Source organism: Strix uralensis, chromosome 11 (assembly GCF_047716275.1).
Source record: "Strix uralensis isolate ZFMK-TIS-50842 chromosome 11, bStrUra1, whole genome shotgun sequence".
Taxonomy (NCBI): Eukaryota; Metazoa; Chordata; class Aves; order Strigiformes; family Strigidae; genus Strix; species Strix uralensis.
Window position 1 is genome coordinate 8,884,518 of NC_133982.1, and position 12,818 is coordinate 8,897,335.

Sequence of the window (12,818 nt, forward strand, 5' to 3'; positions counted from 1 at the left end):
TTGGTGCCTCCAAGTAGAATTTGGGGTAGAACACTAACCCACATTTCTGAAAACTGTAGGTCATTTCCTCTAGCAGAGGAAACCGAAGAGTCCTTACAATCAGCAAATCTTGAACTGTTAATGTGATCAAGTTCTCAACTTCTGATTGAAGTGGTAGATAATAGATACATGCCTGGAGCTAGAAAGACAGTTAGAACAACCAAAATCCAATTAATTACAGGACTGGGGTGAAAGACTGGGAAATACAAGAAAGCCTCAAGAACTCGGGTTAAGCATTCAAAAAGGCTCCAGGATTCAGTAAGTCCTGTCCCCACATTTACCACTTAAAAGCATTTCTATTTTTTTAACCAATGTGGACTATATCTGAACCCTCAGCTTAAAGCTTTACATCTCAATACTAATACCCTGACACAGTCATTCCCACAGCATCCATTAGCATTGTTCAGAAACACATCAGAAGAGATTAGGCCCCTTACATTTTGCAATCACAACCACCGCTAGCTTAGACTGAAAGCAAGATTTCATTTCTCTCACTGTTTTCTCTTGTTTACTACCAACAGCTACAGCAAGCACTTAAGACCTTAATAAAAACACATTATTTTAGAGCATAGCATGGAAAGAATTAAGTAACCAAAACTGAAGGGCAGTAGAAGGTAGCATACAAGACCATTGGTAACAGGGCATAAGACAGTCAATCGTACCAGCCAAGATTCCCACATATACAAACAAGAATTATTCAACTAATAAAAAAAATTTTTTTAGTTCTCTTCTGGCCAAGTGTGCCAAGATAAATGTGGACATGGACACAAGGCCCACAAGGCTAAGAAGTATGTTAAGTAACTGTTAAGAGAAAACCATTCACAGAGATTTTTTTTTAATGCATTACAACCCCAAAAATGAGAAACCAGATACCATGTCCAAAGGGGTGACTGAAGGAAACAAGATCTGAAACCTGAACACAGAAGTCCTCCAATATTCTAGTATTTCTAAAATATTTATAATCCCCCCATCCTCAACTATTAAAACTATACAAACAGTAGCCCAGGAACTAGTGGCTGAAATAGAAATAACGCTACACATCTATTGAAAGCAAGCATTTCTGTTTTGACAAGGACATTCATCTGAACTGCATGCATAAGATTCTAGTCTCTAAAGATGTTTCTGTGATCAAGATCAAAACAGTGAGAAATAACTTTGATCAAAAGCTATTACAGACTAAGAATTTACATGGAAAAAGCTACAGGAGTTGTAAAATTGTTTTTTTTCCTGAGAAAGAGATGCGTTATTTCAAATACACGACTTTTATAAAATCTGAAAGTATACCAATTAAGAGTTAAACCCAAGGGAGACTATATTTTGTAACATTCTTAAATTAATATACCTTTCAGTATAATTAGTTTGGCTGATATTGTATACATGCATACATGCTCAAAGGGCCAACTTGATATGACCGTGATCTGGAAGAAGTTTCAAGTAACTGCTATGGTAAGACAGAACTTTCAATTTTACACCAGTCTGTACACCAGTCTACAGTCAAAATAGATAATACTTCTGTATTTTAAAAAAAAGTTCTTTTTTAAAGACAGTGCATGCACACATGGAAGGCAGTATTTTTCCACAACCTCATAAAACAGCTGTATTTTATGAGAATAGTTTGAACTGGAAGTGGGAACCTTGCACCCTGATTTTATACAAGAGAAAAATGTGCAAAATTTAAGCTGATGCAATTTCTCACGACTCCATGCATGGCAGAATTCTAACACACCACTACTCTTCTTAGGAGTAAAGACAACATTTACCTTCAAGTACTGCTTGCTGTTAACATAAATACATTTGGAGGGGGGGGGGGGGCGGGCGCGGGCAGGGAATAGGGAGATACACTTTATCTGTCGCTGTAGCTACGCGATATATTGAATTACCCAAAATAAATTACTTCTCCAATCATATGCATTTATTGTTGAAACGTAGGCACACACATGTTAAAGTGTAATAAAAGATGTCTGAAAGCATACTGAGAAAGGGGCACGCAACTCAGGAGGTCAACATCGGCATTTAAATTTTTTAAATTGCCCTGTGGAAGCTGAAGTTGCCTTGAATACACTTTCAAAGTAAAATTAAGACTTCGAAGTAGATAAAATCGCCACAGCTAACAATATTACAACTAGTAAATTTATCAGTAACTTGGTATTTCAAGTAGTCTGAAGTTTTTCAGTAGTACTGCAATACGGTGTGTATTTTGCTTCAGCCTAGAGAATATCACTTCTGAGTAAGTGCATACCAGTCAGTGACATCAGACCGAAACCACATAGTTTCACTCGACAGCAAATGCCACTAAGCCGAGCTCGAGCAACACCAGCTAACACACGATGGGAACTTGTCACGCCGAAGCCAGGGGCAGCTGCTCAGGAGTCACAGCTCAAAATTAGTTCGAAATTTAAATTCAAACTAGTTCCAAAGCAAACCTTTAATTTTACACGAAGGAAAAATAACCTGTTGAGCGTTCCTAACTCCACCTCTTTCCCTCGGGGACGTTCAGCATTACTCACCGCCGCGGCAGTGCTAGGGGAGGTCAGAGTACACACCCGCAACGTGCACCTGCACCATAAACACCTACGGATCAGGTGGAGGACCGGCGCAAGTTTCTGAAGGATTACTGCCGCCCCAAATGTGTTTACCGTATGTCAGCAACAATCACCCCCGACTGATTCAGCGGCTACAGAAGAATCCTGCAGTACTGGCCTCTCCCGGTTAAACCCTTCCTAGCTGCTAGCCGGCTCTTCAGCCTGGAACAAAAGGGCACGGCCTGCCCCAGCGCGCAGCCTGCGCGCCCACACGCCCCTGCCCCGCAGCCGGCGACGGCGCGCTCCGGCCGCTACCGGCGGCTTCTCCCGGGGGCCCGGGCCGCCCCCGCGCGGGCAGAGCCCGGCTCGTAGGAGCGCGCCCGGGGTCGGCGCGGACCCGTCCCGCCGCCGGGGCCCGGGGCGCTCCCCGCCCGCCAGCCGGGCGCCGCCGCACGTCCAACAGGTAGACGGGAGGGCGGGGAGCGCCGCGGAAGGCGGCCGGCGGGGCAGCGGCCACGGGCCTGGGGGGGCGGTGGGCTACCTGCGCGCTCGCCCGGCGCGGCCAGCAGGCGGGAGGCTCGCCGGGCGCCCGGGGAAGGCGGCTAGGAGGCCACGGCCCGCCTCGCCCATCCCGCCCAGGCCGAGCGGCGCCCCCCGCCCGGCTGCCCGCGCCCCCGGGGCGGGCGAGGGAAGCCGCGGGCACCGGGGCACAGGCTCGGCGGGGCACAGGCTCCCCGGCGCGGCTTCACGGCGGCGCCGCCAAAACCGCGCCGGGGGGACGGCGAGGATTAGAGCGGGGAGGGAGGGAGCGCCGCCGCCCCGGGGCTGAGCCTTACCTTAGTGGAAGCTGCCGCGGCCCTGGCAGACATTTTGTTTCCTTCTCTCCCCCGGAGTAGGGCGAGTGTGTGCGCGCCTGCAACTACTCAGGCCGGGGGAGAGAAACTCCCCGCTGCCGCCCGCGCCTCACGCAGCTGCCCGAATAAACATCCCAGGGCGCGGGGGGGAGGAGGAAGAGGAGGGTGGCGGGGAAGGGGCGGGGACGGGGGAGGAGGGAGAAAGAAAGGAAGGGGAGCGGAGACTCAAGTTTGATAAAAGTCCGGTCTCCCGCCGGCGGCCAGCGGCGCCTGGCCCCCCGCCGCCGGGGCCGGGGCTCGCCGAGCCCGCCCGGGGTGCCGCCGCCGGGGCGCGGAGGGCGGGAGCGACCCCGCTGCGGTCTGGCCCGCCCGTCCCCTCAGCGGCCGCGCCGCGCGCCTCCCCCCGGCCCTGCCGCCGCCGCGTGCCTTTCCCCCCGCGCAGCCACTGACATGTCTGACTGCCGGCACGGCCCATCCCGCCCGCGGCGGCGGGGGGGGGGGGGGCGAGCGAGGGGAAAGAGCCCCGCCCCGCCGCCGCCCCTCTCCCGCCCCACTGCCGGTCCCGGCGCGTCCCCCCCCACCCCCTCCTCGAACGACGGCGGAGCGGCCGCCCCCAGCCCCGCCGCCCCGCCGCGCGGCGCGGGGTCGCCCGCAGGCCTCGCCCGCCGCCGGGGCTCCCCCGCGCAATGGTCGGGGCGGCGGGCACCGGTGGCGGGGGCCGGGCGGCTGCCGGCACACCGCAGCCTATGGGAGCGCGGGGGGCGGTTTGAAACGCGGGAGCGGAGCGGGGCCCGGCCCGGCCCTCGGCAGCCCCGGGGCCCGCGGCAGTCCCGGGCCCGCGGAGAGGCGCATCCTGGTGGGAGGCGGCTGGTGCGGGAAAAGCGTGGACGGCCGCGCCGTTGTTCCGTCACCAGCGGCGGGGCGGCCCGGCCCCGAGCGGCGGAGCAGGGCTGGTACTGCCGCGCTCCTCCGCGCTCGGCCCGGCCCGCGGCCGGGCTGCCGGCACTGCCGGCCTGGGATGGCAATCAGCGAGGGCTCCGACCTGCTCTTGTGTTCGTCTATTGTTTGAAGGGGCAGGACATGGTTTTCAAGTTCCTAATTGTACATTTTGTTCTTGAGATAAAAGCAATAAAGACACAAAAAGAAAACAACTTGGGCGATTTCTTTTGGTTTAAGGTGGTGACTACATAGCCTTAGCATTTCCTACAGCGCTATGAACTGCTGCTGCCCGTGGCTTTAAAAAAATAAACGTTTTCAAGTATTCTAGGTGAAGGGTTTTTAGTGTCTTTTACAGACTATTTATTTAAGCACAAAGAGAAACACCACAAACATTTTTTTCCATTTAGAAAAAAATTTTTAAGGATGTTCTCTTACTTTGGGGAGGTGAGTGCCTAACCCATGCAGGACGAGGCTCTATCTGAGCTGTGACTCGAGCACACTCTCATTTTACTGCAACGGGATGGCTCATGCCCCAGAAAGCTGAGCACATACTCCCAAGTTTTCCAGGACTAAGTCATAAGTTAATCAAACCACTTCCAAAAGAATCACCCACTAAAGTGCTTCGAACCTCAGTGATAAGATGGCATGCTCCGTATATTAGCCACACCACTATGGTCCATAATTTATGATGTTGATTAACTTACTCTTAAAATATTAGACTAGAGCAAAAGTTCCATCACTGATCAGATACATCGGCTTCCAGTGAAAGGAGAGTAGGTGAGAAAAAATCCCAGATCATAACTGGAGTATTTTGCACTCACTTTGCAAACATTTCATGATGCACAGATGACAGTAAAAGGCATGGTATCAGGGCCACAACTTTCTTGCAGTTGTCCTTTTTATATGCTAGCAGCTGCTTTTGTGGTCCATGCAATCTTCAGAAGTACTTAAATTCTTAAGAAGAGGCAATATTTCAATAATCCTCTATAAAGAAACGCCCTACCCAAAGCTACTGTGTGAGTTTTACGTTTGTCCTCCTTTGAAAATAAACAAATTCAATATTCCAGGAAATAGCTTAAGCAAATTCCCAAGGCAGCAGTCCGAAATCAGGGGGGAAGGGCCAACTCCTCCGCCATGGTGCAGAGAACACGGCATTGCAGGGCAGAGTAAGCCCACTGGGACCTTCTCTCTCGGAGCAAACAGTTCCAGCCCTCTCCCTACTACATACTAGGACATCTTCAGAGCTCCAGCAACCTCTGCCTTTTGTCAGCACCATCCCTGACTTTCTGGCACCTGACTGCTCCCAGAGTACCCGAATATCGTGGCTTCACTGCCCTGTTCCCGCAGAGGCACCGCGGCTGTGCTGAGCTCAGGAGGGGCTCGTCCCCACGGGAGTTCTCCTACATTGCAGCACGGCCTTCTGCCAAAGCTCCTCTGCTGGCCCCTGCCATGAAAACACTACTGCAGATTTTTTATTTGTTAATTGCTAGATGTAACTAAGCCTCAGATTTATTTTTTTTTAATCTATCTACACATGCAGAAGGCAGAATGTGACAATTCTTTATGCCCGCATGCTTCCATTGCCAGAGTCTACGAGTATTCACCAGAGGAGGCAGGAAGGAAATGGCTGAGATCACAACAGGAAGAAGGGGGAAGATTTCAAGTTGTGGAGACGCACAAAAAACTCACAGGAGAGTGACCTGGTAAAGAGTAGCGTAAAATAATCCCTCCCTTTCACCTGCCCCCCCCCCGAATAAGAATAGTTCTGGGGAGGGTGGGGAGGAGGATAGGCTGGGAACAAAGATTAAAGACCATAAAACAAGATGAGGCATAAGGCAGGGGAATGAAGGAGGACCACAGGCATGCAAACACAGAGAGGTGGAGATGGATCCCTAAAATAAGGGAGAAGGACCATGGGAAAGAGAAGTAGTTACTCAGGTATTGGGAGAAAGATGGGGAACCAATAAAAAGGCGAAAGAAAAATATTAAGCAAAGAAAGTTCCAGCAAAGATGAAGGTGCCATTTTTGTATTATCTTACACTGGATGCCATCAATCCATACACTGTATTTGACGAGGAAGGAGACTGTTTAACAAGGAAGGCCTTCTATCTAGGGGTTTGAAACATCTGGCAGCCGATATAAATGATCACAGATGATTCTCGCCAGTCTGGGAGGGGACATACATTACTCTTTTGGCCCACAGAGACTAGTGGGATTCATTTCTTTCTTCCCTTCTTTTCTCTCAATCTTTTTCCTTTTTTCCTGTTTTTCCTTTGTTCCTTCCGTCCCTCCCCATCTCCCTTCTCCTTCCAACAACTGTTTAAAATGCCATCTCTACTCTTGATATGAATTAGAGGAGCTAGAAATTCCATCTTATTCTGTTAGCATTGGTAAAATGCATATATTTGTTGGCAGATACAAATTATTTTAATGAATGCTTTGGGGGATTTTTTTAAACAATGCAGTAACAGGACCATATTTCTGTCCTTTCAAATTCTTTGTTCAGAGAAATTCTTCATCTCTTCAGGAATAAATTTCTCACAAGTAAGGCTACCATCAACAGTACTAAAAATGCCAAATCGTTAGTCAAATCAACCTAAAATAATTACATTAAATGAAATAAAGATTGAATGATATTCCTATTTAACTTTTTAAAAAATTCTTAATAAAGTATTACAAAATTCATCTCTGAAATGTGCAAGTTATATTTTTTAAGACTGTTGGGCTTCCAGTGTATTCATGTACTCCCTTTAAAAAGGATTTAAGGAAACAGCAAATTTCTATGTGTGTGTATATATATACACATATCAATATATAGTGAGAAATATATACATGTCAGTGTTTATGCATATATATGCCCTATATATACAGTACATTCAGTCAGATAGAGATATGTACCAAGTCTCATCTGTTAGCTGAAGAATGAGAATTTTAATTCATAATCCTGATACTGATGTTTTAGGTCCTGAAAACAGGATGGTTTCCTCATCTTCAGAAAGAAAATTGTCTTAAAAGTCATCAGCTGAAGAAAAGCAAGTGCTTTACTCATCCTTTAAATAACTGCTATTGAGAGATGTCTAAAAAAAGTACTATTATATTTTCTTGGTAGGAAACCTAAAAATAAAATGATTATTTAATCAGTATAGTTCAAACCATAACCCTAAATTGATTCAAAGGACACAGAAGGACAATCAGATGTGTGAATCCTTCTTTCTAACTGAAGGCATGTGTATCTGTTACACTGCAAGAACAGGAAGTCTATTCTCTACTTTGTGTTGACCTGAACTTTTTAAGAAATGTTTTGACCACTTAAAGAGAGAGAAGAAGGAAACTGCAGAACCACAGCCACTACAGACACAACTTCCTGTGGGTTTTGTGGTGTGTGTGGCTCAGAAAGTGAACAATTCATATAAGATCTTTCAGAGATATTGGATGGTTTTGCTGCCCTATGAGGTAGTCTTGGGATACTTAGCTATAAATATGCCTATATACTATCAATGATGTCAAGCAGTTCAGTTGATATTGTACGTTCTGTATTTGTAATTGCCACCTGATTTCAGCATTTCAGGAACAAAGGAAAAAGGGAAAGAGAAAATCAGAATGCACCATGTAAACCACAGAAAAGAAAGTATCTGTTTCCACCACAAAAAATAAGAAAGTGGTTTAAAGAAAGCTGTGGAAAATTCATGTCCTTAAAATTACACAGAATTTCAGAGTCTTGCTGAATCAAGTCCCTAGGAAAAATGTAACATCGTGACGATACCTAGTAATGATTCTTATCTTCCTCCCACTTTCACACAGTCAAAGCTTGCTTCCTGTGTCTACTTCCTCTTTAAAAGGCTGTGTACCACTGCAGGTGCCTCTTCTAAAAATACTGCAGGTAATTGCTCAATATAGGGTGAATAGAGTCTTCCAATAACTCGCTGCCTCTCACATATGGGAACTATTAGACAAAGACAAAATCCCAAACATCTGTACTTTACTTCTCATTAGTAGGTTAAAGCATACACCTCAAGCACACACCAGAGGCTGGATATGGCCTGAATGGGAATGAACTCAACCTGTTTTGTCAGCTTGTCTTAAACTCCTGCTGTTCTAAACTCATTGTTATTTCTTGTTTAACACCTTAAAAAAAAAGTATTAGGTTTAACACAGTGCAAGGGTTTTCTGTTCAGTCAGAGTAGCACTTCAATTTTTAAGCAAATGGCAAGTGTACAAATAGAACTAAAAGTAGGTTGCAGTGGCAAAGCAAGATTATTTTCAGCCTTAAAATACTTAAAGAATTTATCACTGTAGAGCTGATGAGTAGTCTCTTTGGTTATTATTTTAGGATATCCTTATAAAGAGAAACTCTCGCCTCCTTGGTTTGGACCAGGTCTTAGGAGAATCTTTGTCATCTGTATAATTGTGTGTAGTGACAAAATCTGAGACCACTGTTAAAGAAAATGTAACCCATGAGTTGTAATCTTGGTTCATGACAGCAGAGCTAATTTATTACAGAAATGTTATGTAAAACCATTTTACTTCCCATCTCAGACAGACATTATGTGAATGGGACTGTATATGTAAATGCACTGCAGCTGATCAAGGCTGATTTTACAAAATGCCTCACTATAAGTATCCACTGGATGTCAAAACGTCAGATACTCTGAACTGTTCTACTTTCTCCAGGTTTATTTGGTAGAAAGGGGACAGTAAAAATAATCAAAGACAGCTGTGAAACTGTGAAATCAGGCACACATTCACTGCTGATGTGGTCTGATGAACAGTTATACCACAGACAAGAACCACACATGGTCTATTGATCTAGAGTTCTTATTTTTTCATATTTTGCTTTCAGAAAGCATGACTAGCAGTTCATTCTTAAAAATGCTTGCCCAGACAGCAAGCAACATATACTGAAAATTAACTGCACAGGTAACTTTGATAAGTAAAAGTAAAGCACGAACGCCCATCAGGATAAAGATCTTACGAACTAAGTACTTTGGAAAGGCAGCCCAGGGACAGCTTAATAAAATGAATTGATTTAATTACCTTGCTGGCAAACAACTCTGCATTCAAAAGCAGAAATTTTCCAGGAACCCTCGCAAAAGATACAAAGTGACAAAACTTTTCTCTGAAACCCAAACGGAAATCCCCATGTATAAGGAGGAATGGAGCTGGGGAGGGAAGGGGGTTGCAGAGGTATGGTTTTCCAACCCAGATAGTTTTGAAATGTGAGATCACTTCTCCAGTTTCTTGAGTACAAATACCGCGGCTGCGATGCGTACCACAGGAAATCATGGTGACTCATTTTTGTTAATGAGAAGGGCATGCAATATAGAACATGAAAATACGTACTGAAAATTGTTACATTCAACCCAAAAACATATACTGAAAATCAGTATACTGCTAACACTTTACAGATAATACCACAAGTGTGAGTTCATTTGCTTCTTATTTCTTCACATAAAAAAGACTTTATGGCATAATTCAAATATGTAGAAACAAATTATTAAAATTTATAAACTATAGTCCATTTTTATTGCCACTCAGCTTTTGACTTTTAGAATCTCAAGATTTATTTTTATCCTCTAGCCTTTCTTATTACAACTGGTACAAGACTCCATCTATTCTTTTAAAATTTACATGCACAGGTCCATCAAGCCAGGGGACTAACGGTGTACTTAAAGGCAGGAACACCAGATTACACCCAGTAATTCCAGTGTAATCTTTACCTTAGTTGTCCTAGTAGCTCTGTCCTAGTAGCACCTGCTTTACAAGAGTGACTTCAGTAAGGTTTAGAGGAGGTAATAAAGGGATTAAGCTCCTGATGGTCACACCCATAGGGTTATGGACCCTTTCCACCTTAGTATTTGCTTTTGTTGCTACCTCCAGATATTAAAAACAGTTAACAGAAAAGCACTTTTAAAAGATCACTGATTGTGTCAGTGGAAGAAACTCAAGTTATCTTATTTGTACCCCCTGCAGCTTTCTTAACTATATATTACTGGATGATTATATTGCACAGTGGTGTCACTACTGGTCTGCGATAGTTTTGTGGGGGTCTCTTTCAAAACCATTATCATTCAAAAATATATTAAGACTGAGACATGAATGCGTCAAATATTATTTTGCTATAAAATACTACAGTAGAACATAGCTTTATGAGTTTTAACTCCATGTTTCAATAATCCAGCCTCCACCCTCAACAGATCTTATTTAACACAAATTTACTGAGCATCCCATACTTCCCATCTTAAAGTTTAGAGTGGTTTTCAGTCACTTTTAGTCTGTAGCAACTAAGGAGACATCTGGTTATCCGTGATATTACATACTCTAACTTAGCTGTGTCTGCAATCAATAGCAAAATTTAGCTCCCAGGGACAACATGTGGTTTTGCAGTATGCCCTGGTGGAATATTTCATCTGTAACTGTTACAGTGTGGTTAATATTAATCTTTTTAATTATACAAATAAAACTCATGACAAGTTTTTAAAATAAGTTTAAAAGTTTTCATTTTATGTAACAGTTTCAAGATGGCATTTTAAAGAGAAGATAATAGAATAGAAAGTGCTTAGTGTGGGAGGATATTGCATTATTTCCTGACCCGTTGTTGTCAGGAAAGAAAAAACGTGTCATGGGTTGGCTTTTGGGCTTTGGCATGTCATAGCACATGAAATCAAAGGGCAATACACACTAACATGATGGAAGCCCCACATTCTTTTAATGTTATTTGACCACTCGTTTCTGCTCTTGCACTGTGTCATCACCCCCACAGCTGCATCAAGCTAACTCTGTATGGGGATAACTAAAGTGATACTGGTTAAAAAATTATCCTTGTAGCACAGAGGCAGAAATAAGTGGCCAAAGATGGGGACTTTTTAAGCTAGGTTTACTAGCAAAGATAATATGATTATGTATCTACACTTACATAGCATTTACCTACACTTCAAGCATGTAGATCTGATCAGTTGCAGATTTCCAAACTTGTGGACAAAAGGCATCCATCCTCTCTGCCTTACAGAGGTAAGGCACCCATACCTCATCTGGGCTAACATTGCTTGCTTCACTCCTTGGATAATTGCATTACGTTTTTCAAGTGGTCCTGTAAGATATGCCACCATACATGTGCAAGAAATCCTTAGATGTGCACTTTTTTTAGTTTGAAGATGTATATAGTATTGGCTGTATATAGACTCAGTGAAGCCAGTTGTCACTGAATCACTCAAAAGCCCTCAGAAAACATGCACTCTTTTTACACTTGGTCCCATTAACCCCAACCTGTAATACATTTTCAATAAGGTATTTTTTAGAAATAACTAGATACTATTTTAGTTCAAGATATACAAAATCAAGTTTTGATCACAGAGTAATATTGGGTATGTTTAACACAGTAAACAAGACGTTCTAAAAGATGTGAAGTACTAAGTGAGAATTTTTTTTATGAGTCGTCACACTGCTTATACTGATACAGAGTCCAAACTTCACTTATTTCTCTCAGTTGATTAGATTCAGTCCAGCTCTCTAGGCATTTATACTGCAAACTGATTTACATTTGCCAAAACAGAAGTTCTTCAGCAAAACTCACAGGTGGCATCTGTCTCCAGGAAAGGGGGTTCGATTCTGATCTTAGCTGAGCGCTGCTGGTTAAAACTGGTTGTGCATGTGCTTACTCACAAAACATTAGCATTTGAGAAGCTAAACATATGTGACTAAGGGTGTATCTTTACTTAAACCCCAACTTTAAATCTGAGAAATACGCAGTCAGAAATTTTCCTGACTGCTGCATTACCAGAGAAACCTTCCTTGTTACATAGGACCACACGCCACAACCTATATTACAGTGATGCCAAGAGGATCTAATCAGAACGATGCTTTAATCTAGCTAAACGTATACAGACAGCACAGAAAGATCCAAAGCAAAAATATTTACAGTGTAAAGATAACAGGGCAGATTCTTATTTACCACACTTGGATAAGTGTTCCTCACGTCTCACTTTTCTACTTTTTTAGGTAGCATAGGCTTTACAGAAAAGTGCACATTATATCAATTTCATTAGCTAAATCTTTTCTTTACACACCTGTCAGTTCAATCCAGTACACAAGCTGAAAAACTGTAACTGCCATATCTTTTTTTAAATGTGTGAGGTTTTAATACTTGTGAAAAGTGCTAAAGCAAGAGCCTAGAGACTGAAATGCTTCCTGTTTTCAGAGCAGGTAAAGCAAGGACAAGCATTAAAGCAAGCTTCTCTGCGAAGCCCAGACAGTGTGGCTGTTTTCAGTCCCTCAATCCCTTTGCCTGAAAGCTTGTCCATTATTTCCAATGCTGTGCTTTGGTCTAATAAAAGATACAGCTTCTCCCCATAAATCTTCCTCCCTAACTAGCAAGTCTTTCTGAAAACCTTTTCAAAACTGGAGAAGCCAACGCCGTCAAGTGTGAAAAATTTCATGAGTCATAAAATACTCTTACTTCTTGCATTGT

At 44.0% G+C, this 12,818-nt stretch overlaps 1 protein-coding gene across 9 annotated transcripts in view; it reads right to left on the reverse strand.

Annotated features, from left to right (window-relative positions):
• TJP1 (tight junction protein 1) overlaps positions 1 to 12,818 on the reverse strand; it is a 196,856-nt gene that overhangs the window by 71,727 nt on the left and 112,311 nt on the right. Inside the window, exon 1 of one of the 9 annotated variants that reach the window (XM_074880803.1) lies at positions 3,398 to 3,669. The exons of the other annotated variants lie outside the window; for them this stretch is intronic. Coding sequence (XP_074736904.1) covers positions 3,398 to 3,430 — 33 coding nt within the window. The 5' untranslated portion in view covers positions 3,431 to 3,669. Of the gene's footprint in view, positions 1 to 3,397; positions 3,670 to 12,818 lie in introns of those variants that run through there. 9 annotated transcript variants of the gene reach the window in all.